At 50.2% G+C, this 27,978-nt stretch overlaps 2 protein-coding genes across 2 annotated transcripts; both read left to right on the top strand.

The window, feature by feature from the left end:
* The first annotated feature begins 350 nt into the window (after positions 1-350).
* LOC114672216 (uncharacterized) lies at positions 351-27,725 on the top strand. Its single transcript, XM_077964875.1, has 4 exons — positions 351-420; positions 20,222-20,353; positions 20,692-20,824; positions 22,303-27,725. Exons 1-4 carry the CDS (start codon positions 351-353, stop codon positions 22,667-22,669), a joined length of 702 nt encoding a protein of 233 aa, XP_077821001.1. The 3' UTR covers positions 22,670-27,725.
* Positions 22,976-23,131, top strand: SMIM38 (small integral membrane protein 38). The gene has a single exon (XM_077961879.1). The coding sequence runs from the start codon at positions 22,976-22,978 to the stop codon at positions 23,129-23,131; it is 156 nt and encodes a 51-aa protein (XP_077818005.1).
* Positions 27,726-27,978: the final 253 nt, after the last annotated feature.

Genomic DNA, 27,978 nt, shown 5'->3' with positions numbered 1-27,978 from the left:
AGTCCTCCTGACTCTGCTGTGTCTGAAGCCCACAGTTACGCACTGCAGAAAAAGAAGTGCTTGACCCTTTTGTTTTCTCCAGGGTTGGGATCCCTGATGTGGTTGGGCTGTGTCAGACCCAAATCTCGCCTTGAATTGTAATGATCCCCACGTGTCAGCAGTGGGGCCAGGTGGAGATAACTGAATCATCGGAACGGTTTCACCTGTGTTGTTCTTGTGGTAGTGAGCAAGTCTCGAGATCTGGCGGAGCGGTTTCACCTGTGCTGTTCTTGTGGTAGTGAGCAAGTCTCGAGATCTGGCGGTTTTATAAAGGGGAGTTCACCTACACACGTTCTCTCTCGCCTGCTGCCATGGAAGATGTATCTTGCTTCTCCTTTGCCTTCTGCCACGATAGTGAGGCCTCCCTGGACATGTGCAACGGTGAGTCAACTAAACGTCTTTCCTTTAAAAATTACCTCGTTCCGGGTATGTCTTTGTTAGCAGCGTGAGAACAAACGAATGCAGTCCCACAGAGAACAGCACTGGTGGTCAGAAGGTTCTGTGTTTGAGGAGGGACACTCAGGTCCTACCCCAAACCCACGCCGTGACTTGGGGCTGCAGTTATTTTGATTCTCATTATGTGGGGGAACCAAGACCCACAGAGGGAGGACTCTTGCCCCAGACTGCCCAGGTCTGGAAGGAAGATCCTGCCTCTCAGCTGGGGAGGCTGGGGAGGTGCAGCAGGAGAGGGACCTGATGGGTGAGCGCAGGCTGCATGCAGCCTTGCTGGGACCTTGTGGGAGGGGAGACCCTGAGTCCTGATGGGTGTTCAAGAAACCCAGGACCAACAGAGGTGAGGAATTAGGCCTGGGCTGCTTTCCTCCTGTCTGTGTGCTGGCTGTGGGTTCCACTGACATGGCCCTGCCCTGGGACCTGGGTGGACAGGCAGAGAGGCTGTGTATACCTCAATGGCCTGGGGCCCTGCAGGGCTCAGGGTCCCCTGGTCTCAGTAAGGGCCTCAAGAACAGCTGGAGAAGGGAATACACCTTTGTCAGGGACTGTCCAGCTGCCAGGCTCAGTGCTGCAGCCTCTCCAACTGCAGGCTCGTCAATTCCTCCAAGCCGGGGTTTCTCCGCTGTGGCAGCACTATACACGTTTTGGACAGGGCCACTCTTTGTGGAGGCTGTCCTGTACATTTTAGGATGTTTAGCAGCATCCCTGGCTTCTACCCACCAGATGCCAGTAGCATCCCCACCCCACCACTGCCCAGCATGACCACTAAATATGTCTCCAGACATTGCCAAATGTCCCTCTGTGGGTCCCCTGGGTGACAGCCCCTGCTCCCCATCACTCCCCATTTTGAGAGGGCAAATTGAGGCTCTAGAGAGGCTGAAGACTCGCTCACGGGCACCTGGCATGTCCAGGGAGAGCTGGGGCTTGGTTAGCTCACAGTCTCTTTCCCGGCTTGGCTGGAAGCCCAGGAGAGCTTGTTGCATTCCCCGCTGCGTTTTCAGGGCTTAGCACTGTGCCTGGAACATAGTAGGTGCTCAGGGACTTTGCATGTGAACGGTGAGTGAGTGAATGAGCTGATACAGGAATAGGTTCTAGGTTGGTCTCAGGTTCCCAACTCTGCCCTGCTTCCTCCTTGTGTGGCCTTCCGAGTGGCTTAGGTTCCAGGTGGAGGGTGTGGCCCTTGTTGCCGTGTGTTCCCCTGTGAACATGCTTCAATGCATTTGTATCTCTTCCTGGCTTTAGAGGTCTGGTGACATCAGAGACCTGGGGCGGGGCTGGGTAGGTGTGCTGAGTTTGTGGTGGTAGTGTGAGTCTCCAGCTTTGGTGCACACGTGTGGGTGCGTGCAGTGAAGGCCTTTGGAGCATGGGGGCATCGAGGAGCAAGCAGGAGTGGCGGTGCCTGAGACAGGGCAGGCAGGGCTGGGTGGACACTGGAGCCAACAGCTGGTTCCAGTCCTGGGCCAGACATGGCTGAACTGAGTGACCTTGGACAATGAGCTGAAGCTGCCTTTGTCGGTGAGATGGGGATACCCAGGATACCCTCTTGCCCCAGGGAGTCAGTGGGATACTTGTCAAGTGTGTAGCTTGTCCCTGCCTCTACCTAGCAAGGGCCTGGTAAAAGCGAATTCTCATTCTCTCCAGAGGCAGGAGTTGCTCCAGTCACCCTCCTGCTGAGGAGTCACGAGTCTGCTCTGCTCTCTGATGCTATCGTTAGTATCATCTGCACTCCTGTACCAATGACCCAGGTTCAGGGGCATGAGGGAGCCAGCAGGGTCTTGTCCTCCGGGGCTCCTGTGTTGTGGAGGCTCTTTGAGGTTATGGGAGTGGACACCATACCAAAGCATATGTCAGGTTCACTGTGTGGAGCCCAGGGGAGGGTAAAATTGTGGCCAACCGTCAGAGCAGTCTTCCCAGGAGTGGGAATGGAGGTGGGCTTGACCCTGGCTTCTGAGGAAGGGAAGGACTCTGAAAAACGAAAGGCATGTGTATCAGTTGTTTATTGTTGCACAATGATTTTCCCCAGCACTTAATGGCTTAACACAACAAGAAACATCTATTATCTCACACAATTTCTGTGGGTCAGGAATTTGGGAGTGGCTTAGCTGGGCATTCCTGGCTCTGGGTCTCTCATGAGGTTGTGGTCAAGGCGTTGGCTGGGCTGCATCATCAGAAGGCTTGAGCAAGGCCAAGGATCTGCTTCCAAATGCAGATTCTCATGTGTTTGGCAAACTGGTGGGAGGCCTCAGCTCCTGGCAATGAAGACCTCTCCACAGCAATGCTTGAGCATCCTCACAACATGGCGGCTGATTTTCCCCAGAGCATGCAATCCAAGAAGCCACAACATCTTTTACCGTCTAGTCTGGAAAATCACACTCCATCATTGCTATTTGTTGCAGAATAAGTCTTATTAAGTGCGGGAGGGCACTACACAAGGGTGTGGATACCAGTGGGAAGGAATATGAAAGACATCTTAGAAACTGGCTACAACAAAGAAGGAGATGCATTCCTGGTGGGGCTCCTGTGTGAGCAGTGGAGATGAGTCTGAGGAACAGGGAGACTGGCCTGGCCTGAGTGAGTGAGATGCTGGCATAAAGGACGATGGTAGGAGTACTAGCCAGTGTGGTAGGGACCTTCACCACCAGGTGAAGAGTCAGGAGCTTGGTCCTGTGGGTCTGGGGGAGAGAGGTGGCTGAGAGACTCACACAGACCAGCTTTTCCCTTCTGGCTTCACTGATTAGTGAAGTGGTTCCAATGACCAGCTGTGGGGCCTTTGTGGTGTCTTGCTGAGTCTCAGTTTTCTCATCTGCCTGGTGCAGGACCCAGTAAGTGGATGTGCTCAGGATCAGTCTCGAAGGGTTTAGAGTGTGGGGTGGGGGTGGTTCATGCACATGGCATTTTTGGGAAGATTAATGTGGCAAGGATATGCAAAGAGGACTAGCAGGGGAAGACCCACCACCAGGAATCTGGGATGTGAGTAACAAGAGCTGAACATGCCTGGTGGTCTCAGAGGCAGCGGTGTGACAGCAGCCCTTCACCCTCCAGTGGCTTTATGGCACAGCGTCTCTACATGCCCAATTGCAGGGTGAGGTGACTGATGCCTGGGCAGTGGCTCTCAGCGTAGCGTGGGAGTTATCAAAATGGGCCAGATCTCAATGGAGTGGGAGGTGCCCTAAACAAGGGGAATCTCCCACTGGTCCTGCCACCCCCTCTGCTGGGACTCCCATGTCTAAGCCTCTGTATGTCCTCATCCAGCATATCCTCTGAAGAGGTGGTGGGCAGCTGGGGCCACCACCCGGCCCTACCCACTCCCCATCTGCTGTGGACACCTCCAGCTCTTCCCGCTGCTTTTAGGGGTGTAGTGGCACCCAGATTTCTGCAGGTCTTGAAACCCCCTGACCTCTCCTTCTGATCCCACCACCCAGGTGCTCCAGGAGCTTCGGGAGGTATGGGGCTGACAGTCTCAGGAAGAGCTGCCCCACGGCGGTGCCAGAACCCAGATGTTTGCTCAACAGGAAATATCAGAGCCGTGGGCTGCCCTGTAGAGGGTTATCTTAATCCCTGGTTTCCTTTTCGTACCCCCTAGCTCTCCTCCTGCTCCTGAAACAAATCTCAGCATTCCACAAGAGATTTTAGGAGCCGGTAGTGCCCAGACCTCATAGACTTTCCATTGTGGCCAAAGGGGTTCGTTTCCTGATAGATGGAGAAGTGTCCTTGCTGCCTTATGCAACGTGACTTGGCTGGGGAGCCTGCATTGTCCCGAGCTCCCAGTCACAGAAAAGGACATTATTGTACCGAGTTACTTGGAAACATTAGACACATCATCCAGGCTTAGCCTGTACAATGTGTGATTTCAGATTACCTGGGTAAAAGTCGGAAATGAGGTGGCGGTCTTGGGCAGGCAGGGGTGGAGAAGAGGGAGGAGGGAGACCAAAAATTCCTCCTGGCAGCCTTCCTTATCTGTGATAGCCAAATTTCTACCTAAAATGGCAGAAGCCAGGTTCAGAGAAAGAACCTGGAGACCCCTGATTTAGGTTCAGATCCCAGCTCTGAGGAGCTTGGTTCACGTTCCTCAACTTCTTTGTGCTGTAGTTTGTTAAAAAATACCTGCCTCATGGGAATGATTGTGGAACCATCTCAAACTGCTGAGCATGAGGGACCATGTTGCCAGTTGCGGGCCCACTGGCTGGTCTCCCTTCTCCCTTCCTAAGAGAACCCTGGAGGCAGTGGTGTTAGAAATGGGCCCGGAGAAGTTTCCTGACCTTCCAGCTACCTTGAAATTCAGGGCCATGCAACACTGCTGAAGGGATGTCATTGGAAGTCTACAGAGGACTGTCCAGTAAGCGTTTGCTCCCTTGAGATAGGCATCACTGCCTCCTCCTGGGCTCTTCTCTTCTTCATGAAGCCTGGGTTAAGGGCTGGCATCGTGGCAGTCATTTTGAGCCATGAGGTTGAAACTGCAAGCTCTGCATGGTGGGGGTCAGAGGTGCTTGGATATTGAAGGTGTCAGGAAGATGCTGCCCAACCCTCATTATCAAAGACAAATTCCATGGGTGAAGTTTCTGTGGAGGGTTTCAGAGACCTCCTAATTGATATATATTTGGAATATAGTAGACACCCAACAAAAGCTAAAATCATGCTCGCCCTTTTGCAGGCACTTGAGGTCCAGAGGCTGGAAGTTGCCTGCAGTAACATATTCAGTAAGGGGGGCACTGGTTCTCAAGCCCAGCACCCTGGGTGTTCATGCTAGGATTCTAAGCACGAGCCACTGCACCCAGCAGAAAGCATTATTTTAAAATCAGTTGTGCCATATACATTTGGCCAAATATGAGGCCAACAAATTATTACTGAGCGGTGGACTCACCATCCAATACTATGGCACAGGCTTTTGGAGAAAAGAAAGAGCTTTATTGCGAGTCAACGGCAAGGAGACAGGAGGCAGTGTTCAAATCTGTCTCTCTGATCTGGGGTGGGTGGAGCTTTTATGGCATTTATAACTAGTCCCAGTTGATGCCCACACAGCTGGTCTGCCAGGCTGGCAACATTAACAGGAGGTTAAAGTGTTTTATCTTGTGCACGCCTGGACAATTCTGGCTCTGTGTCACCAGTAACAACTCACACAATGGTTGATCAGTTTGAGTTGATCTCACGGTTACAATATATTGTAGTATCTACATTACCCCAAACCCATGTTTCCCTCTCTGTAGCATGGCTGTGATGATACTTGATTTTGTGGCTGAAACAGGACTCTTGATTTGCCAGTAATGACCTGGACCACCAAACTGTGTCAGATGCCATTCAAAGTAATGCTTGCATATGTCACAAGAGAAATTATAGATTTTGACCCCACTATGAGCTGAAATTCCAGTAACAGCAGTAGGTGCTTTTTTGTGACTTCTGTAGATCATAAGAATAGAGGTTGAAGCCATGTTTTCAGGGAAATGTTGGATTTTGTGAAAAAAGCTCCCTTTCAGAGGCCCACGACAATTGGCAATTTCTCTGAATAGCCATCTTTGCAATGATGTTGTACCACCCACTGTAAGTATTGGTGACGTGAGGAACATTCAGGGGCCACAGATGACAACTTACCTTGCTTCAAGAGGTCAGTGACTGGGAGGTTTGAAGCCTTAACAATAATTGGCTGAAGTGTATCATGAAATAAACATCTACCCATTAGAAGAGGTAAAATGAAAATGCCCTCAAAAATAAAACCGCTAAAAAAATAAAATCTGAGTTTGACCTGCAGGAGTTGATCATAGTTGAAGAATTTGATCTGCAGGACCTGCAGGGACAAGTTGTTAAACTGATCTGAAATTTTGACCAGGTATACTAAACTTGTAAAGGTCGAAGTTAAACAATATTTCATGCTTCTTCCAAAAGGTACAAAATCATAGAATCATCTCCTGTCTCTCCTCTTCTGACTTATATGCAATTGTGTTATATAGTTTATGTTATGGTCTGGCTGTGTCCCTACCCAAATCTCATTTTGTAGTTCCCATAATCCCCACATGTTATGGGAAGGACCAGGTGGAGATATTGAATTATGGGGGCGGTTCCCCCATCTTGTTCTTGTGATAGTGAGTTAGTTCTCACAAGATGTGATGATTTTATAAGGGGCTTCCCTCTTTTGCTCAACACTTCTCCTTGCTGCTGCCACGTGAAGAAGGATGTGTTTGCTTCCCCTTCCCCATAATGGTAAGTTTCCTGATGCCTCTCAGCCATGTGGAACTGTGAGTCAATGAAACCTCTTTTCTTTATAAACTACCCAGTCTCGGGTATGTTTTTATTAGCAGCATGAGAACGGACCTAATACAGTTTACTTCTAATTTTGACTTCCCTAAGCAGACCTGACTTTTCTCGTTTTATTTGGTCAGGGTTTGCTTAGATTTCCCCAAATATTCCCCATGCTCTTTGCGCACAATCTTTTCTTGCATCTTAAACATTCCTTCTGTGGTAATTTCTCTTTGACCTGAAATATATCCTTTGGAATTGTCTTTACTGGCAGTTAATTAGTGCAAACATCTTAATTTTCATTTGTCTAAAAATACATTGACCAAATTAGTCCATTCTTTTCTGTTATGATTGGTACTTTTTATGTGTTGTTAAGATGTCCCTGCCCCCAAGGCTCTAAAATGTTACTCTGTATTGTCCTTTAAATGTTTGATAGTTCTGCCTTTCACGTTTAATTGTTAAGCCACCTGAAACTGATTTTTGGGTAAGGTGTGAGGTAGGGGTCTATGGTGGTCATTAGTGTTCTTACCACAGTATTTGCAGCTTTAAATAGTTCAGGCACATGGTAGGATTTCCAACCTCCACCAAATTCTCTGTTGTCTATGCTGTATAACAAATTACACAAACTTAGTGGCTTAGAGCAATACCCCCTTATTAGCTCACAGTTCTCTAGGGCAAGAAGTCCAGATTGGCTAGGTTCTCTGCCTGGGTTCTCATAAGGCTGAAATCAAGATGGTGGCTGGGACTGTGGTCCCCAGCTGGAGGCTCAGAGGAGGAATCTGCTTCTAAGCTCATGGGGTTGTTGACAGAATTCAGTTGCTTTTGGTGTAGAACTGAAGTCCTTGTTTTCTTGCTGGCTGTCAGCCAGAGCCACTCTCAACTTCTAGAGGTTGTCCTCAGATTCTAACCTGTGGCCTCTCCTCTCACAGTATGGTAGCTCACTTTTTCAAAACCAGCAGAAGAATCTCACTCCACTTGGCTATGATGGAGTCTTATATGGTGTAACCTAAACATGGGAGTGGCTATCCAATCACATTTGTTAGGCTTGAACATGTGACTTGTTTTGGCCAATGGTGTGCAAGCAGAATGGGGCATGTCACTTCCTGAGACAAGCTTTAAGAGCTGTCTGGGACTTGCTACATGTCCCTCCTTTGGCTTCTGTAATTGGGGAAGTGTTTGTAGAGATGAAGCCTCAGGTCCACAAGAGACAGTAATGGGCAGTACTTTCTTCCTGAGTTTCCCACACTGACTTTCTAACTGGAAACCTTGGTAGAGTCTGTTCTTATTTTCAATAACTCGTTTGTAGATTATTTTGGAATTTCAACATAGATAATTGCATTATCTGTGAATAACAACAGGATTTTGTCTTCTTTTCCAGTCTTTACATGTCTTTTTTTTTTTTTGCCTTATTGTCCCAGTTGGGGCCTTCAGTGCAATTGATGAATTCGACCACATTACAATTTAGAGTTTATGTTAATCAAAGAACACCATAAGGGCCAGGCACGGTGGCTCATGCCTGTAATCCCAGCACTTTGGGAAGGTTAGGCGAAGGGCTCACTTGAGGTGAAGAGTTTGAGACCAGCCTGGCCAACACAGCAAAACCTCATCTCTACTAAAAATACAAAAATTAGCTGGGCATGGTGGCGCATGCCTGTAATCCCAGCTACTTGGGAGGCTGAGGCAGGTGAATTGCTTGAACCTGGGAGGTGGAGGTTGCAGTGAGCCAAGATTGTGCCACTGCACTCCAGTCTGGGCAACAGAGCGAGACTCTGTTTCAAAAACAAACCAACCAACCAACCAACAAAAAACACCATAGGAAGCATGAAAAGACAAACTGCAAACTGGGAGAAGATACTGCAATGCTTAGAACTGACAAATGATTTGTATGAAGAAAAATTTTTGTTGTTGTTGTTGTTGTTGTTTTGAGACAGAGTCTCGCTCTGTCACCAGGTTGGAATGCAGTTGCACGATCTCAGCTCACTGCAAACTCTGCCTCCCGGGTTCAAGCAGTTCTCCTGCCTCAGCCTCCCAAGTAGCTGGGATTACAGGCCTGCACCACCATGCCCAGCTAATTTTTGTATTTTTAGTAGAGACGGGTTTCACCATGTTGGCCATGATGGTCTCGATCTCTTGACCCCATGATCTGCCTGCCTCAGCCTCCCAAAGTGCTGGGATTACAGGCTTGAGCCACCGCGCCCGGCTGCTATAGGTTTTGTTATTATTCAGATATGGCGAGGCCAACAGATCAGGGGATAACCATCATTGAAAAGATAGTTTGTTACTCACAGATCTGAAGAGGAGGGGACATACCGCAACCCAGGGTGCATGGGGGGTACAGGGAAGCACGGGAGTTGGTCTGGAGGGATAGGGACTAAGGAGAAAGTGTGGGCAAGAGCCTTGATTGTGGTTTCTGTAGGAAGAAACGAGTGAGGCAGGGCAAGCAGGCATAGGATGGACTAGTTTGAATAATGTTACAGGCTCTGGGGCACAGGGGCTGTCCCTGCCTGTCTGATACCTGGCCCTGGAGTGATTATGGCAGGGGGATGGTAGCCCTGAGTATGAGAACCTGATAGAAGAGGTAGTTGCAAGTGTGGGCCCTGGATTAGTTGGTTTGCATTTGAAAGGTGCACTCACAGGTGACTTCATTTCTAGAAATTGGCAAATCCTGGGAGGGGCCATCTCTCCAGGGTCAGCAAGTTCCCAGATGTCAAAGCCTCAGAATACAGGAAAAAAAGGGTAATGGTTAATACAATGAAGAATGCCTACAAATTACTAAGAAAAACAAACAACCAAAGACTTAACTGGTACTTCACAAGAGAAGAAACCCCAAAGGCAATCAGCATAAGAAAAGTCAACATGAAAATGCAACCCCAAACTACACTGGGACACCAGGTCTCATCCACCAGATTGGCAAGCATTCAAAAGCCCGTGTTGGTGAGGATGAGAAGTGTCAACCTTAAACAGTGACATTCAGAAAATATGATTAAGTGTAGAGATTCTTTGAGCCCAAAGCATGAGGATAGCTGCTTGGGAAACACTGACTCCAAATGAATGGGGTCAGTGTTCCAAAGTGGAGAAGTTAAGGTTTCTCTTACGTAGGCAGAGACAGAGAAATTTCAGCAGGATTACAACATTTTTCATACAAGATCAGTTCGTACAGTGATTTGATCGGTTACAGATTGCTACATTCCAAGGAAAATACTTTATTACTCCATGAGGAGGGGTAGAAATTCAAGGAATTCTTATCTCTAAAGTCGTTTGGTCTTCTGAATTATTTATGGGGAAAAAAAGGCAGAAGTTGCAGTTGCATTCCACATGACTCAAGTTGCATAGTCACGTTCCTCTCAAGGCTCCGAATACAGTTCCAACAGCTTTAAGTCTGAATCCTTTAATTTCATAGAAGCAACTGGAAGGAACCCAGACTAAGCTATTGTTGGAAGCGTCCATGAAGCCAGATCCGTATTCCCTTCAACTAAGCACATACACTCATAGGTATGTTCCCAAGAGAAACCTCTAGCATGTGTCATTATTTAAACATTTTTGGTTGAGTATACAGTGCTAGGTAGTCACTTCACTCTAGCACCTTAAAAATGTCATTCCACCATCTTCTGCTCATCCATTGCTGTTGAGAAGTCAGCTGTGGGCCAACCTTGCCTCTTTGGCTGCTTCTAAGCTACACTCCACTGTAAAAATCATTCCTGATGTCCTGTAATTTGGTGTCTTGAAATCATGAGCCAAACTATAGCCAGGCTTATTTCTATCCTTACTATCCTTGCGTTTTCATGGGTGCGCAAAAATCATATCATAAACCCTCTGGCCACAACCCCCAACATCTGTGTTTTGCCTTCTGCCCGATAGGGGACACCCTCATTTAACCTTCTACCACCAAGGGGAGAGTCTTGACTATTATGGTACTTTACTAGTATTATTACTATGGTATTATTACTATGGTAATAATAATAACTATGGTAATAGTAATAATAGTAATAGTAAACTCTCCCCTTGCGTTCCTCTGCTCCCTCTGCCTCCTGGCCAACCCTGGTGCTTTCCCATGTAGCCTGCGTAGCATGGCATGCCCCTTGCTCCTGAACTGTAAGTAATAAACTTCTTTTAAGGCAGCTGTCTCCATGTCTGCCATGGTAATGTACCTGATTAAAACAAAATCCCAGGTACATTTAAAAACACCTCTTGGTATCATATGGTATCACTATGATGTCCCCGGTATGGATTGCTTGTCACTCATCCTATGTTGGATTATCTGGGATGCCCAAATCTGAGGATTGATGTCTTTCATCTGTTCTGAAAACTTCTCAATCATTTCCCCTTCAGATCTAGCCTTTGCCCTATTCTAGTCTCTCCTACTGGAGCTCCTGGGACCATACAGTGTACCTTTTACTGCACCCCTCATGCCTCTTGGTAGCTCCTTCTTGTCTCCCATTGTCTCTCTGTGCTGTATTCTGGGCCATAGCTCAGATCTGTCTTTCGGTTCACCAACATAATTTTCAGCCATGTCTCACCATCTGTTAATATCACTTAATATATTTTCATTTCTGGAATTACATTTAGGTCTTTCCAAATCTGCTTGGTCATTTTATAATCTTTTGCTCTTTATGTTTTAAATATTTTCTCTTAATCTTTAATCATGCTTATTTTGTGTTATATTCTGATAATTTTGACAGGTCTTTCTGGGTCTGATTCTACTTTCTGTTGTTTCTGCTGGCAGCAAAAACTTTTTGATAGACTATCTTCATCGAGAGGTTATTCATGCTAACATCTCCAGCTGCCCAGTGGAGCTTTTCTTCTTCTTCTTCTTTTATTTTTGGTTTTCTTTCTTTCTTTTCTTTCTTTCTTTCTTTTTTTTTTTTAAAGCTCTTAGCATGGTGGAGCTTTATGGCGTATTCTGAGCAATGTCCTGGTTTCTATTGCCTTCAGTTGCATTGCCCAATGTGGGACAGGCAATCTCACATACACAACAGCTTCTTGTTTCAGTGCTGCATTGTACTGCAATATTTTTGAAGTTATTTTATTTTATTTTATTTTCCAAGACAGAGTCTTGCTCTGTCACCCAGGCTGGAATGCAGTGGCGCAATCTCAGCTCATTGCAACCTCCACCTCCTGGGAAGCTCAAGCGATTCCCTTGCCTCAGCATCCTGAGTAGCTGAAATTATTTAAAGTGAAAATTAGAAATCCAAACTTAGGTTACGAGTCAACCAGGTGTGGGGACGCAAGGCAAACACCTGGTGGAGGTTAAATAGATTATGGTTTATGCTCAGCTAGAGTTCATACAAAAGCAGGGAATGGCATCTTTATTTCTGTCTCCTCCTTTCTGCAGTATCTGAAAATGAGTTTTAATATCTACTAGAAGCTATACTTGATTTCAGAATTATCAAAGTATGAAAAATACATGCCTTAGAACTGAGGACTTACGGGATTCTAAATGTGCAATGCCTTGGAGGGAACCCCAGTGGCCTTTGGTCCCACACGAGCCATCAGATAGCGAATAACATCCCTACTTTGAGTGGTCATGTCCATTCTGAAAGGTCCACCAATTCTCAGTATGAGGTCCTCTGGTTGTGCTGATGTCCAGTCACACGCGGGGGATCGGTCAGGCTGGGCTAAGTCAGTTAGGTGACACATGACCCCATGGCACAGTGGCTCTCAGCAGGACGGGTGGATTTCTCTGCCACATTACACATCCCACCTGGGTCGGCTAAGACTGCTCCATGCACTCTTCACTCCAGGACCCAGGCTAGCAGGGCAGCCTCCTTCTGGAATAGTGCTCTCGTCCTGGAAGAGGGAAAAGAGAACGTGGTAAACCATGCCGTAGCTTATTTATTTATTTATTTATTTATTTATTTATTTATGTATTTGAGATAGAGTCTCACTCTGTCGCCCAGGTTGGAGTGAGTGGCGCGATCTTGGCTCACTGCTACCTCCTCCTCCCGGGTTCAAGCAATTCTTCTGACTCAGCCTCCCAAGTAGCTGGGACTACAGGAGCGCGCCACCATGCCCAGCTAATTTTTTTTGTATTATTAGTTGAGATGGGGTTTCACCATATTGGCCAGGCTGGTCTCGAACTCCTGACCTCGTGATCTGCCTGCCTTGCCCTCCCAAAGTGCTGGGATTACACGTGTGAGCCACCACACCAGGAAGCGACAGGAGTATTTCCTCCCTCATCTCACTGGCCAAAGCGAATCTCGTGGCCACTCCTGAGTTCAGCAGGGCAAGGACAGAGAGTTGTCCTGCAGGGCAGGGAGGCCAGGGCATGGGGGAGGAGTGATAGAGCCGCCTCCCCTGGCTCAGCATCTTCACCTGGGGCTCAGTGACAGGAGCCTGGGTGTGAACTTTCAAGTCAGGGCTCCCAGAGGCAACAGATATGTCCCACCTCTCCGAGCCTCCCATGCTCTACGTGTGCCAGAAATGGACACTGGATATGGAGGCAACGTGTGGGTTGTCACGCCCTCTGTGACTATACAGGGTGGTTGGTGTTTTTGTCTTTGTTAATAGCCCCACAGTGCTCACTGCTAAGGACGTTCAGTGGCACCTGGAAATGTGTTGCACGTGTGTGTGCACATAGGTTAGAGGTGGGGGCCGGCCACATGTGCTCTGCTTCTCGTGTGCCTTCTTGGAGCCCCCACAGCCATGTGTGTACCTCAGCCCTCAGCGGGTTGGTCAAGCTTGGACTCTGCCTGTGGAACCAGTGCAGGGGCTGCTGGGCCCTTCTGATTCTCTCTCAGGAGCCTGGGGCTGGGAGGCTGGGATTGAAATGTGTGGGTGCTGGATTTATTTATGGATGAGGCTGATAGTGCCTTTAGGCTCAGGCAGAGCAGAGGGAGCCAATGAGCAGAGAGAAAGTGAAGCTGGAAGAAGTCAGGTAGAGAGACCCAGTGCCTTAGAAGGAGAGGTGGCCACTGTGCTTCCTGGTGAGGTTCCAGGGGATGTGCCCGACCTAGCCCCCAGCCGAGGGATGTGCCTGGGCTAGCTTCCAGCCACAGGACGGGCCCGAGCTAGCCTCCACTGGGGGTCATGCTGTGTCCGGAATTGGTTCCTTCTGGTGGACTGTTGGTCTTGCTGACTTCAAGAATGAAGCCGCGGACCCTTGTGGTGAGTGTTACGGTTCTAAAGATGGTGTGTCTGGAGCTTGTTCCTTCAGATGTTCAGATGCGTCCGGAGTTTCTTCCTTCCGGTGGGTATGTGGTCTTGCTGACTTCAGGAGTGAAGCTGCAGACCTTTGCAGTGAGTGTTACAGCTCTTAAAGATGGTGTGTCTGGAGTTTGTTCGTTCAGATGTGTCCGGAGTTTCTTCCTTCTGGTGGGTTCGTGGTCTGGCTGACTTCAGGAATGAAGCTGCAGACTTTTGCAGTGAGTGTTACAGTTCTTGAAGGTGGCGCATCCAGAGTTGGTTGTTCCTCCCGGTGGGTTTGTGGTCTCGCTGACTTAAGGAATGAAGCCGCAGACCCTCGTGGTGTTACAGTTCGTAAAGGTAGTGCAGACCCAAAGAGTGAGCAGCAGCAAGATTTATTGTGAAGAGTGAAAGAACAAACTTCCACAGTGTGGAAGGGGACCAGAGTGGGTTGCCACTGCCCGCTGGGGTGGCCAGCTTCTATTCCCTTATTTGGCCCCACCCATATCCTGCTGATTGGTCCGTTTTTACAGAGTGCTGATTGGTGCATTTACAAACCTTTAGCTAGACACAGAGCACTGATTGGTGCGTTTGTGCTGATTGGGGCGTTTACAAACCTTTAGCTAGACACAGAGCACTGATTGGTGCATTTTTACAGAGTGCTGATTGGTGTGTTGACAAACCTTTAGCTAGACACAGAGTGCTGATTGGTGCGTTTTTACAGAGTGTTGATTGGTGCATTTATGAAACTTTAGACACAGAGAGCCAATTGGTGTGTTTTTACAGAGTGCTGATTGGTGCATTTACAAACCTTTAGCTAGACAGAAAAGTTCTCCAAGTCCCCACTCGACCCAGGAAGTCCAGCTGGCTTCGCCTCTCAATGCCTAGGCTATCCCCCAGCCACAGGATGAGCCCCAGTTAGCCTCTAGCCAGGGGTCATGTCTGGGCTAGCCTCCAGCCAGGGGATGTGCCAGAGCTAGCCTCCAGCGGGGGTCACAGTTGGGCTAGCCTGAGCAGCCTCCTCTTCCTGCTAAGTGAACACTGTCACCCACTGACAATGGAGTCTCTGGGAGGCTCTGAACACACGTCCCTCAGGGTGGCTGTGAGACCACAGCATTTCTTTCTCTCTCTCTCTTTTTAAATTTTTATTTTAAATTCAGGGGTACATGTGCAGGTCTGTTACATAGGTACACTTGTATCATGGGGGTTTATTGTACAGATTATTTCATCACCCAGGTATTAAGACTAGTAACCATTAGTTATTTTTCCTGATCTTCTCCCTCCTCCCCTCCCATCTTCCATCTTTTAAACGGCCCCAGTGTCTGTTCCCCTCTTTGTGTTCATGTGTTCTCATCATTTAGCTCCCACTTTTAAGTGAGAACATACAGTATTTGGTTTTCTCTTCCTGCATTAGTTTGCTAAGGATAATGGTCTGTTGCTCCATCCATGTCCCTGCAAGGGATGTGTTGTCATTCTTTTTTATGGCTGTGTAGTATTCCATGATATATATGTGCCACAATTTCTTTCTTCATTGATGGACATTTAGGTTAATTCCATGTCTTTGCTATTGTGAATAGTGTTGCAATGAATGCACATGTGCATGTGTCTTTATAATAGAATGATTTATATTCCTTTGAGTATATACCTTGTAATGGGATTGCTGGGTCAAATGGTATTTCTCTCTTTGGTCTTTGAGGAATTGCCACACTGTCTTTCATGATGGTTGAGCTAATTTGCACTCACACCAACAGTTTATAAGTGTTCTTTTCTCTCCAGAGCCTCACTAGCATCTGCTGTTTTTTTTTTTTTTTTTTGACTTTTTAGTAATAGCCATTCTGATTGGTGTGAAACGGTATCTCATTGTGGTTTTGACTTGCATTTTTCTAATGATCAGTGATGTTGAGCTTTTATTCATATGATTGTTGGCTGCATGTATGTCTTCTTTTGAAAAGTGTCTGTTCATGTCCTTTGGCCACTTTTTAATAGGGTTGTTCCTAAGCAAAAAGAAAAAAGCTAGCAGCATCACTCTACCTGACTTTGAACTATACTACCAGGCTACAGTGACCAAAACAGCATGGTACAGGTACAAAAACAGACACACAGACCAATGGAACAGAATAGAGAACCCAGAAATAAGACCACACACCTACAATTAAATAATCTTCGACAAACCTGACAAAAACAAGCAACGGGGAAAGGATTCCCTATTCAATAAATGGTGCTGGGATAACTGGCTAGCCATATGCAGAAGATTAAAACTGGACCCCTTCCTTACACCATATACAAAAATTAACTCAAGAGGGATTAAATACTTAAATGGAAAACTCCAAAGTATAAAAACCATGAAAGACAACCTAGGCAAGCCTTTCAGGACACAGGCATGGGCAAAGATTTCATGATAAAGATGCCAAAAGCAATTGCAACAAAAGCAGAAATTGACAAATGGGATCTGCTTAAACTGAAGAGCTTCTGCACAGCAAAAGAAACTATCAACAGAGTAAACAGACACCCTAGAGAATGGGAGAAAATTTTTGCAAACTATGTATCCAACCAAGGTCTAATGCCCAGAATCTATACAGAAATTAAACGAGACTACAGCCTTTCTAAGGTGACAGGAGCTTTTCCTTGTGGCACACACTTGGTGACAACAGGGCACCTCCCGGTAACTCAGTCTGACTTTGAGAGCCCTGGAGCATCATGGGATTCTCATGCCCATTGTCCTTTTGCTGGGGTCCTGTTCTGAGGCCCACTCCTGCTCACTCTCGCAAAAATCATTTTGTGTGCACATGGCAGGCCTCAAACGCGTCTCCCTGTCCTTGTCCCCACCGCTTGGTTTCTTGTTTTATTTAGAAATCAAGAGAGAATCTAGGCTTGGGAAATGGCAGAGATTTCTCCAAGCTTAGCCCAATTCTTTTATCTTTTTTTTTTTTGTTTTTTAATTTAATACCATTAGGTCATCTCCTTTAAAAAAAAATTTTCTGGGAAAATCTTTATTTTGTGTATTTCTCAAGCATCTTGACATTCCGTCTCAGAGTAATGGCCCAATCACTTCCTTCCAGCTCCCCTTCAAATTCCCTGTCGGCTTTATCTCTTGCAAATGTCTCCGTGCTGCAAAGCAAACTCCCCCTGCCCGGGCCCTCCACCCCCCTCTCTGGGGACAAAGAAAGGGCCCCATACTCTCACTGAGGCCTGGGCAGACCAGATACATCATCACAGCCTAAGACGAGGAGGAGGCCCGGGAGCCTTCAAAGGTGCCCGCTCCAGAGTCGGCACAAACCTCTGCCTATTAACTCTTTCAAAGAGCGTTTGTGGGCTGTGAAAGCCGTCTGGGTTCATTGATAAAAAAAAAAGATATTGTCTTTCGGGCTGCTGAATATATTAATGAGTTGTCACGGCGGACAGTTAGGATTTGCAAAGGGCGACAGTTACCGTTCACCTACTTGTTGCCTTAACATTTAAAATCATGTCCAAATGAAGACAGAGGTTTCAGGCACCTCTGCCAGCACACACTACATTTGAGCCGCCGGCAGGGATGTTACTCTTCCTAAAACCCCAAAGAGTTAAGCTGAAATGGTTAATATCCCTGTCTCTGCCCCCCTCCTCCTGTATTCTAATGTATGAACCCGCTCATTCAGATGTGAGTGGGCCTTGGGACAGCTCGCCTTCCCTACGCGATTGTGTATGGTCCCCGCTGAAATGTTCCTAAAAACACGATTTTGTAAACGCTTATGCTCCACTAGACATCCCGCACATCTAAGTACGTGTAGCCCAGCGTCCCGAGTGGGGTTCACTTTGTCTCTTCACACCCAGAGACTCTCAGCCCGAGGTGAGGAAAAGGAAGGGGGGTTATTAAGAATTCTGACAAGGTAGGCTGAATAAATTGTGTTTTCTTTGTGAGCCTTAATCCGGTGTTGTATTGGCTTCTTGGACATGGCTAATTTATTTGGAATTTCATTCTGTTCCTGACAGCGTCCTTGACTAGCTGTTTGATCACCCCGAGCAAAGTTACATACCAGCTTTCAGCCGTTGGGAGGGCAGCGGCGTCCTTTCTCTCAAGTACCTTCTCCTGGGTCGGGTTTTATGCCTGCAGCAGGGCGTTTCAAACGGCTGGGGCCATCCCTTGTTAGGGAGAGAAACCGCCCGGGCAGGGGTCTCCCTCAATGAGGAAGCCCTCCACTTCCCCCACTCGTCCCACTGTTCGTGATTTTAATCTTCTTTTGTGGCGCAGGAAGAAAGAAAATTAATTTTCGCCCGTCTGTGTGTAGGGAGCATTTCAGTGGAAACCCGGTTTGAATTGCATGTTCTGTTGATTTCGGCAGCCTGCGCCGGCTGGGTTTTGAGATGCAGCATTCTCAGGGGAAGAGGTGATGGGCTGCAGACCTTTATGGGGTGGGAACTCAGGCTCCCCGTGGGCCCTGGACGGGGTCCCCATGGCCTGTGCTCCGTCTTGGCAGAAGTAAGAGTTGATGATGTTAATGCTCTCCCAACTCACCCATCTCTGCCATGGTTGTCTTTTTTTTGGGGGTGGGGTGGCGAGGGGGCGGTTAAAGCAAGCATATTTTGCTCTTGCAAAAAGAAACAAAGAAAAAAAAAATAGCGATTTTCAACAGGACCCTGACATGTCTGAGAATGTCTCACTATCAACAAGGCTGTAGGTGGTGGTTTTACAGTTTTGGTGGAATCTGGTCTAAGGAAAACACGTGCTTCCTTTAATTTGGCTTCCCGGCTCTGATGCACGCGGCCATCCTTGCTAAGAGCCTTCTGGGTGCCTGGAACTGTGCTGAGTCCTGGGAGATTTGGTGAGAGCTCAAGTTCTAGAAACACGTGGAAGAGTTCAGAGGATGCTGGTGCTATGAAAATAACAAACAAAACCAACCAACCCACTGAAGCCCTGGGGGATGCGCCTGGCGGCCCCTGGGGGATGTGCCTGGCGGTCCCTGGGCGATGTGCCTGGCGGCCCCTGGGCGATGTGCCTGGCGGCCCCTGGGGGATGTGCCTGGCGGTCCCTGGGGGATGTGCCTGGTGGTCCCTGGGGGAGAGCATTCAAGGTTCTTCCTGGGGCCTACATTCGAGTCAGCCAAGTCCAGCTCATCTCTATGACATTTGGGCAGGGATTTCCCCTGCAAAGCCCTCTTATCCCCATCCTTGCTTGCAGAAGATGGGGAGGGATTATTATCCCCTCACCTTTTTTTTTTTTTTTTTTTGAGGTAGGGTCTTGTCCTGTTGCCCAGGCTGGAGTACAGTGGCTCGATCATGGCTCACTGCAACCTCTGCCTCTCAAGTTCAAGCGATCCTCCCGCCTCAGCCTCCTAGCTAGCTGGGACTGCAGGTGTGCACAACCACATCTGGCTAATTTTTTTTTTTTTCTGTAGAGATGGGGTTTTGTCATGTTGCCCAGGTTGGCCTCGAACTCCTGAAACTTCTCACATCGGCCTCCCATAGTGCTGGGATTATTTTCCCCTTTTACTGAGGGGAGGAAACTGAGGCCCAGTGATGCTTCAGTGGAGACCAGCTTGCCTGGGGCTCACAGAAAGCTGCTCATGAGGTTCTTGGGGGCTCTGTCCAAGGCTGTCACCTGGACTGAGGGCTGGTCCTGGGCGGGGACCAGGCTTTGGGGGCGAGAACTTGTACCTCCTCGTTGCTTCCACCCCAGGCCTTCCCCACGGAGCTCACCTGTGGAGAGGTTTCCTCTGCCAAGCATTTTGTCAGGAAACAGTGAGTGAGGGTGCGTCACTCACTGCTGTATCAGTGTTGAATATTTGGGTGCAGGAAGATAGCTTGGCTGTTGGAGGTCCCAATGGCAACTTGCATCCCCAGATCCATCCTCAGAGGCCCGGGGCTGGGAGCATCCCTGTATCCATCCTCAGAGGCCCGGGGCTGGGAGCATCCCCGGATCCATCTTCAGAGACCCGGGGCTGGGAGCATCCCCGGATCCATCTTCAGAGACCCGGGGCTGGGAGCATCCCTGATCCATCCTCAGAGGCTCGGGGCTGGGAGCCGCCACCGCCCAGCTCCATGCATTCCCATTGGCGGGGTCTGGGTCTGCGCTGACGGGGAGCTCCTCTCGCTTATCCTGGATTATATTCACAGGCGGCTAACTCAGGGGGTGGTGTGATGGGGAGACACAGGAAGGAGGAGCAGGGAGGGCAAGATGAAGTGGGGCAGGCTGGGAAGGGGGTGACTTCAGGCACAGCCACACGTCCCTGGGATTTTCAGGGGGAGCTCTGAGGGCTCAAAGTGGCCTGTAGTTTGTCCTGCCCCAAAGCAGGGAACCCGGGCTATGTCCTGCCCAGGTCAGCCTTAGGTTAAGGGCTGCCTGGGGGAGGGAGCTTCCTGGGCCTTCGGGTCTCTGTGCATTGGGGTGGCTCCCGTGGCCCAGGATGCCCTGGAGAAGGGTCCTGCTGGAAGCGAAAGTGCAGGGCAGCAGGCGGTGAGCCACAGGAGCTGGTGGAGGCTCCGAGCACAGGTCGCAGCCCCAACCACAGCACTGCTGATGGTGAGACTGCTGACGGTGAGGGGACGTGGGGAGTTTCTCACAGTCCCCACGCTGCAATGGTGTCGGTGCACTGTGTCTGTGGCTTGCTCATGGTCACTCGCTTTTTCCCTGTGGCCCCGGCCACTTTATCCAGCAAGCAACCCCCTCTCGGGAGAAGCTGAGCCTGGACACCACCGGGAGGAGGCCACTCCCTTCCTCTCTCGAAGGGCACGCTGTCCTCGTCCTTGCTGATTCCCAGAGGCCCAGGGACGTCTGAGGGGGAGGGGCCAGGCCTCCTTGACCCCTGCGTGTGGACACCACGTGACTGGGGCGTGGCTGACTCTCTGTGTCGATTGGGTGCTTGGCAAACACAGAGTTTTGTCCAAGGCCACCTTGGTCCCCACCTGTCCAGGTTGGGAGGTGCCCTGCCTGGTGTGAGCGCCTCTGGCCTGAGCAGACGCCCCCGGCTCCCCCAGGACATGTCACCTGGAGAGGTGACCCTCTCAGGTAAGGGACATGCCCGCTGGCAGCAGCCTCTGCACCCTCCCTGCGTGCACAGCTGCTCCTGTCTGGGGACCCGCACCCCATGTGCTGATGGGCTTCCCCAGGAAGTCAGCAGGACTTTCCCTGGCCTTCTGGAAGGCCCCATCACAAATGCACTGTTGATGACTCACTCTGTGATGGGGTCCAGAGAGCTAAGTCCCCACCTATGTTTGAAGTGATCTTCAAACCTCTGTGCATGGAAAACAAGCCTAGAGCTAAATGTTCCCTAAGTGAGTGGCCTCCGACAGCAGCGCTGGGCAGCCCAGTGGGTGCAGGGCACACCACGGATCGAGGAAGGGCCGGGCACACTTCCCAGACGGCCTCTGCCAGTCCAGGCAGGGGCTCCAGGGTGGCAGCAGGAAGGCAGCTTAGGCAGTGCCCGGCTGAAGGTGAGGTAGCATCGCGCTCCACACTCCGTTTGAACGCGTGGTCCCGTTGGAATCTTCTGGAAAGACTTGGCAGGGAGGACACTCATTGTGTAGACTGGGAAGAAACTGAAGAGCTGGCTTCTGGCGACCAGCAATGGGCCCCAGAGCCCTGTGGCCAGGAAGGCCCCCGTTGCTGTTCTCTGTAGCTCAGGCTGGACATTTCCTGGTGAGAACTGGCTGAACTCCCAGGATCCAGCCACCAGAGACCTCTGTTCCTCACGCTCAGCCCCGCAGCTCCAACGGGGGCCCCTTTGCTTCATGGGATGTAGGCTTAGAGTTAGAGGGGGCAGTGCTGGCAGTCTGTCTCTCACCCACAGAAACTCGGCTGTGAGAGGCCAGAGCTGGACTTGGGGGGCAGAGCCTATAGAGGTCAATGTGTCCTTATTGTGTGTGCACACGTGTGAGTCCGTGTGCACACAAGTGTATACATGTGTATGCGTGTGTGTGCGTGTGACAGAGAAGGCTGGGCAAACACTGTTATTTCAGAAAAGATGTGGAGGCCTTTCTGAAGGCATCCACTGAGAGGAAGGGGCCAGGATCTCTGTGCCCAGGTGCTGGGCTTGGCCTCTGAGAAACACTCTCTCCCCCAGTCCTTCAAAGCAGGAGGTATTTGCTTCACTTTTTAATGCAGGATCTGCAGCTCTGAGAGGTTGCACAACTTGCCCGAGGTCACTCAGCTAGTAGAAGGCGGGACTGGCGTCAGGCCCAGGGCGACTGTGAGGATGTCAGGGACCCTGCAGGCCTGTGCGCTCCAGCTTAGGGCTACAGGTCCCATCTAAGGCTTCTTGGTGGGGAGTGGTGGGGATGAACTGGAGGGAGGTGCTGCTGGAGGTCCACCGGTCCCCTTCCTGGGGGTGAAGCCAGTTTCCGGGGTGAAGCCAGTTTCCGGGCTGACCCCCTTGTTATTAGAGGCCCTAGCGCGGTCCTTGTGCTGCTGAGCTGTGTTTGGGGCCGCCTGTGGGCTGGGGCCGCCGTCCTCATCTTCTCCCCCTCTCCTTGGTTTTTCATCCACAGGCTGTGTCCTCCTTCCCTGCGGTGGCCCCAGCCTCCCAGCCAAGCTTCCCGACCCCCGCCCCATCCCCGGCCTGCTGCTGCGGAGACTGTGGGCCGGCGCTGGACGGCGCGGCCTCCAGAAGTGATAGCTAATTGGGGAGAGAAAGGGCCCAATTGTCTGGCGGGGCCGGAAGAGCCGCGTGGGCTGCTGAAAGCGCCGGGAGGAGGTGGCCGCTTCGCCCAGCAGCTGCCGCCGGGGATGTTTGCAGATTACGTCAGCGCTGGCGAGCAGGGGGCGCAGGGACAGCGAGGGGGGCCGGCTCCCGGCGGCCTCCCGCCCCCCAGGCCCCTGGACAATGCTGTCATTGTCAGCACAGAGAGTGGTTAATTCTGGATGAATGGTACACGGGCCTCTTGACCAAGGAGGCCGCTCGCCGTCCCCAGTCTGTCCTCTCACATGCCAGGGAGGCCCTGGGCTGGAGTCTGGCGGGCAGGTCTGGCCTGCTTGGTGGCACCGGAGAGAACAGGGCGGTCCCTTGGGGGCGCCGGCTGCAGAGGCCTCAGGCTGGACGGAGCTTCCTGACCCCGGTCTGCACGGCGGCCACTTGGCAGTGCTGGGCTTGGGCGGCAGGGCCCCACTGTATCGGGGTTGGAGGGCAGAGGCTGCTGCTGCCCTGTGGTGCCGACCTCAGGCATGACCTCCTGGCCAGGTGGCAGCTCGGGCCCTGACCCGCTCCTGGCCCTGCTGGTGGTGATCCTGCTAGCGCGCCTCATCCTGTGGTCCTGCCTTGGGACCTACATCGACTACAGACTGGCCCAGCGGCGGCCCCGGAAACCCAAGCAGGACTAGGCCTCTGCAGGCTGCGGCCTCCGCGCGCCCTGTCTCTAGACTCAGCTGGCCTTTCTGGTGGTGGTGGGAGGCGAGGGGAGCAGGACAGGCACATGACCCCCATGTCCCACCCCCGGGGCAGGAGCTCAGAGAGGCCTGAGATGGATCGTGCCTGCACAGACTGACCAGGGCCGTCCCGTAGAGGCAGTCGGCCATGTGGGGAGACGGAGGGGCCGGCCTTGCAGGTCCATCACCAGGTTCTGGGGTCCCCGGTTGCAGGGAGTGGTCCTGGGGGTGGGTCTTGTTTTAAGACCTTCTCTGCCTCCAATTCCTTATAAATATGCCTGCAGGGAGAGCTGGGTAAGCCAGAGGACTCAGGTGGAGGGACCACAAAGACAAAGGTGACCTAACCACAAGCCGGCTCTGCTACCAAAGGCCACATCCTGTCTCAGCTCACTACCCTCATAACCAGGCTCCTCCTGCCTCCCGAGGGACAAGACAAGTGCAGATGGCTGTCTTGATTTCCCCAGAGCCAGACCCCTGGGAAAGGTCTCAAGACGCACTTGTGAGACTGAGTTGACCAGCCAGATGCACTTGACTCTGGTTGAGCCGCTGTATACTCTCTAACGGTCTGAACCTCAGTTAGGACACAATGATCCCTGCCTGCCCCCCTCAGCAGGACATCATGTGGGGGACGATTTAGGGGACAAGCCAAGGGACCTACCAATGCCCTCTGTTCATCTGTTCCTGCAAGTGTGGGGCTGGGACGTGGCCAGGAAGGCTGACGGGGCAGGGAAGTTGGGTTGAGGCCAAGCATCCAGTGCTCCTGCCCCGCCTCCCTAGCACATTCGCCGTGATGCCGGTGACCTAACCCACAGCTTGGGGAAGCTCAGTGGTTCTCATCCTGGCCCCATATTTGAGACTCTGGGGGAAATTCGGCAAACACCCACATCCAAGCTCCACACTGTACTTCCTGGGATGGTTCCAGCGGATTCTGGATTGCAGCGAGGGCTGCTGACTATATGTGGAACTGTGAGATGGAAGGGACGACGGGTGGCAGCTCCAGGGAGGAGCATCGAACCAGATATCGTCCCGGGGAGACTGAGCCTGGTGATGTGGCAGCATCTTGCTCCCTGAGAGGTGACGGGTGTGCTAGGGATGCTCGCTCAGGGAACGTGGGCCAAGTCCTCTGAACACGAAGCTTGCACAGGGGGTGATTCTTGTGAATTCTGAAAGGACTTGGGGACATCCAGCAAGAGCAGGAGCTTAGATGGTGGTTCCAGGGCTGGTGTTGCTGATTGGGGCAAGTGGCCCCCCCCCAGGGTGGGCATGGAGCGGGGCACTGGCTGGGAGCCTCTGCCTTGCTGTATCCTGGCTGAATGGCCCCAAGTGAGGGCCAGAAACACCATTATCACTGTTTCTGCAGCACCTGATACACTCACCTATGCCAAGGAAATCTTTTTTTTTTTGGTTTCTGCAGGACTTGCTGTGCTCAGATCATTCATTCAAGAGAGCTACAGACATGGGGGTGCTGGTGAGCAGGAGCAGAAACCATCTGGGAGGGGAACCGACTAGAGTTTGAGGTGTCCAGGGGGTGATGTGAAGATGACCTATTGCAGAGGGTCCCTTCTCATTCATACTCTGAAGTCTGCACAGGGGCAGGGGCTACCATGCTCTGTTTCAGTTTGGCCTCTGTTGTATCAACCAGAGGCCAGCAGAACTCTATGGCCACTCCCCCCTGCCACAGACAATTTGCCACCCCCACCAGCCACCAGGACTCTGTCTGAATATTCTCGCCTGATTGGATTGTGGCGAGGAATGTTCTTATTGATCTCTAAGGAAAATATTGTTCACTTTTTAAAAACATGATCTTGTACAATTTTATTATTCTCTTTAAGGAAGAAAAATCACATTGTTGTCATGAGCAGGTACAGACGGAGCTAGGATGGCCAGCTGTTCCGGGTTGCCCAGGGCTGTCTTGGTTTTAAAATGGAAAGTTCTACGTCCTGGGAAACCCCTCAGTCCTGGGCAAACCAGGTCACGCTGGATGGAAAGAGTTAGACGTTCATCCGATGTGCTGATGTCTTGCCAGTTGTAGAGTTTTGTGTAAACCTGTGTGTGGCCTGCGTGTTCATATGGGTGTGTAGGATGGCACCTGCACACATACCTGAGGTCACCTCTTGGTCCAGTGAACCAGAATCCTAGGACTTCTCCTCCTTCTCCTCCTTCTCCTCCTTCTCCTGCTTCCCCTCCTCCTCCTCCTCCTCCTTCTTTCTTCTTCTTCCTCCTCCTCCTCTTCCTCCTCCTCCTCCTCCTCCTCCTTCTTCCTTCCTTTTTTTTGTTTTTTTGAAATGGAATCTCACTCTGTCACCCAGGCTGGAGTACAGTGGCGCAATCTTGGCTCACTGCAACCTCTGCCTCTGGGGCTTAAACAATTCTCCTGCCTCAGCCTCCCGAGTAGCTGGGATTACAGGTGTGCACCACCATGCCCTGCTGATTTTTGTATTTTTTAGTAGAGATGGGGTTTCACTATATTGCCCAGGCTGGTCTCGAACTCCTGACCTCAAGTGATCCGCCTGCCTTGGCCTCCCAAAATGCTGGGGTTTTACAGGCATGAGCTACCGTGCCCAGCCTCAGAATCCTGGGACTTCTGCTGGAGCCAGGGGTCAGAACAGACTCCTCTGCTGGGGCTGCCTGGCAGGGAGGACAGAAGCTCCAGGCAGCCCCATGAGAACATATCAACCTGGAAAGATGGTGGAAGGGAAGATTCTGCCAACCTCCTCTGACTCCCTATCTCAGTTACACTGGTTCATAATTTCTTTTCTTTTTCTTAAGCCAGTTTCATTGGTTTCTGTTCCTGGAAAATAGACACAATTCTAATGAGTTCATGTATTCTGCATCCACGTGTCAGCATCTCCAGCCTCGTGATGCAGTGCCTGGCTCAGAGCAGGCACTCAGGCCACGGCGGCTGAATGAACGAGAGGGTGTGCCCTGGCCGTATCTCAGGCAGCAGATGCATTCAGCAGCAGGTGACAGACACGTAGACAAACAGTGGCTTAAAAAAGAGAGGCTTTAAAAATATTTTGTTTTTCTTTCTTCACGTAGCAAGAAGTCTGGCGTTTGGCATTCCCAGGCTGTGGCGTGACAGCTTCATGAAGTTATCAGGGTCTCAGATCCTGCCATATTTCTGCTCTGCCACCCTCAGCACGTAGTTTTGACCTCCATGGCTACAAGAAAACTGCTGCTACTCCAGGCACCTTACACGAGTTCCAGGCAGGAAGAGAAAAAGGGTGACAGAGACAGAAAGCAGTGTCCCCAGATACCCTTAGTTTTCCATCTCATAAGCCAGAAGGATGTCACGTGGCATCCCTGGATGCACAGGAGGCTGAGAGATGGTGGTGTTTGTTAGCTGGTCTCGTTGCCATCCTGAATGCCAAGTTTGTTATAAAGAAACAGAGGCAAAATGGTGATCAGGCGGGCAACTGGTGGTCTCTGCCATGTGCTCCTTGGCCATTCTTTGTAATAGTGGTCTTTGTCTTGGACCCTATTTTGGATATTTGGGCATCTTTTGTGGTACCCTTATGTGCTGGTTTTGCTGTTGTCTGCCCTTCAGGAATAGCAGCTGAGTCAAGCTGTCTTTGGCTGTTCCAATCTGGAGTCAGAGGTTGCAGATTTCCATGGCTCCCCCATGGCTCCTTGGGGCCTCCTAAGAAAATGTTTTAATAAGGAAGTCCAAGGCTGAGACAGACACACTCCTTCTTAGAGACACATGGGAGCACGCCTCTGCTCACAGCTGGTAGCCACAGATGCAAACTGTAGCCCATGGAATGGAGACAGTGAAGAACTGATGGATAAATGAATAATGATGATGGACAGCAGATGTATAAAAGGCATAAAAGGATAGTGTTAGGGCTGGAACATGTGCCGCCAATTCATATGTTGAACCTTTAATGCCTAATACTTCAGAAAGAGATTCAAATACAGTATCTGAATTTATGGTATTTGAAGATATGGTCTTGGCAGAGGTAATTAAGTTAAAATAAGGTCATTAGGGTGAGCCCTAATCCAAAGGATGGGTGTCCTAATCAGAGGAGGAGATTAGGACCCAGACACACACAGAGAAAGAGAGCCAGGTGAGGACACAGGGAGAAGACAGCCATGTACAAGCCAAGGCGAGAGGACTCAGGAAGAACCAACTGACTCCAGCCTCCAAAACTGTGAGAACATAAATGTCTGCCGTTTGAGCCATCCTGTCTGCAAGCAGTCAGCAAGCATTCATTGAGTGCTTGCAGTATTCAAGGCACCACAGATACAATGTTGAATAAGGCAAAGCACCTGCCCTCAGGTAGCTTGCAGTCAGAGAGGTAAGGATAGTGGGCAGAGAGACCTGGAAACAGATATTAGACCTGCACTAAGCGTGTGTGGTTATTGAACAGTAAAAATGTGGCCATCACAAATTGCGATATGATGTCAGTAAAATACATACTGACTGTTGAAGACAGCACAGAAAAATAATGTAAAATCTCATTAGTAATGGTTTTATATTGATTATGCATTGAAATGATACTATTTTGGACACATTGGGTTAAATATTACATTCGATTTCACCTGTTTCTTTTATTTTCATTTTTTATTGGCCATGATATTTTATTTAACTTTTAACTTTTATTTTTGGTTCAGTGGTACATGTGCAGGTTTGTTACACAGGTAAACTCATGGGGGTTTGGTGTACAGATTCTTTGTCACCTGGGTACTAAACTTAGTACCCAAGAGTTATTTTATCTGATCGTCTGCCTCCTCCCACCTTCCACCCTCAAGTAGGCCCCAGTGTTTGCTGTTCCCCTTTATGTGACCACATGTTCTCACAA

The sequence above is a fragment of the Macaca mulatta genome, chromosome 14 (genome assembly GCF_049350105.2).
Source record: "Macaca mulatta isolate MMU2019108-1 chromosome 14, T2T-MMU8v2.0, whole genome shotgun sequence".
Taxonomy (NCBI): domain Eukaryota; kingdom Metazoa; phylum Chordata; class Mammalia; order Primates; family Cercopithecidae; genus Macaca; species Macaca mulatta.
Note: the sequence above shows the minus strand (reverse complement) of the source record. Positions and strands in the feature narration are given on the sequence as shown.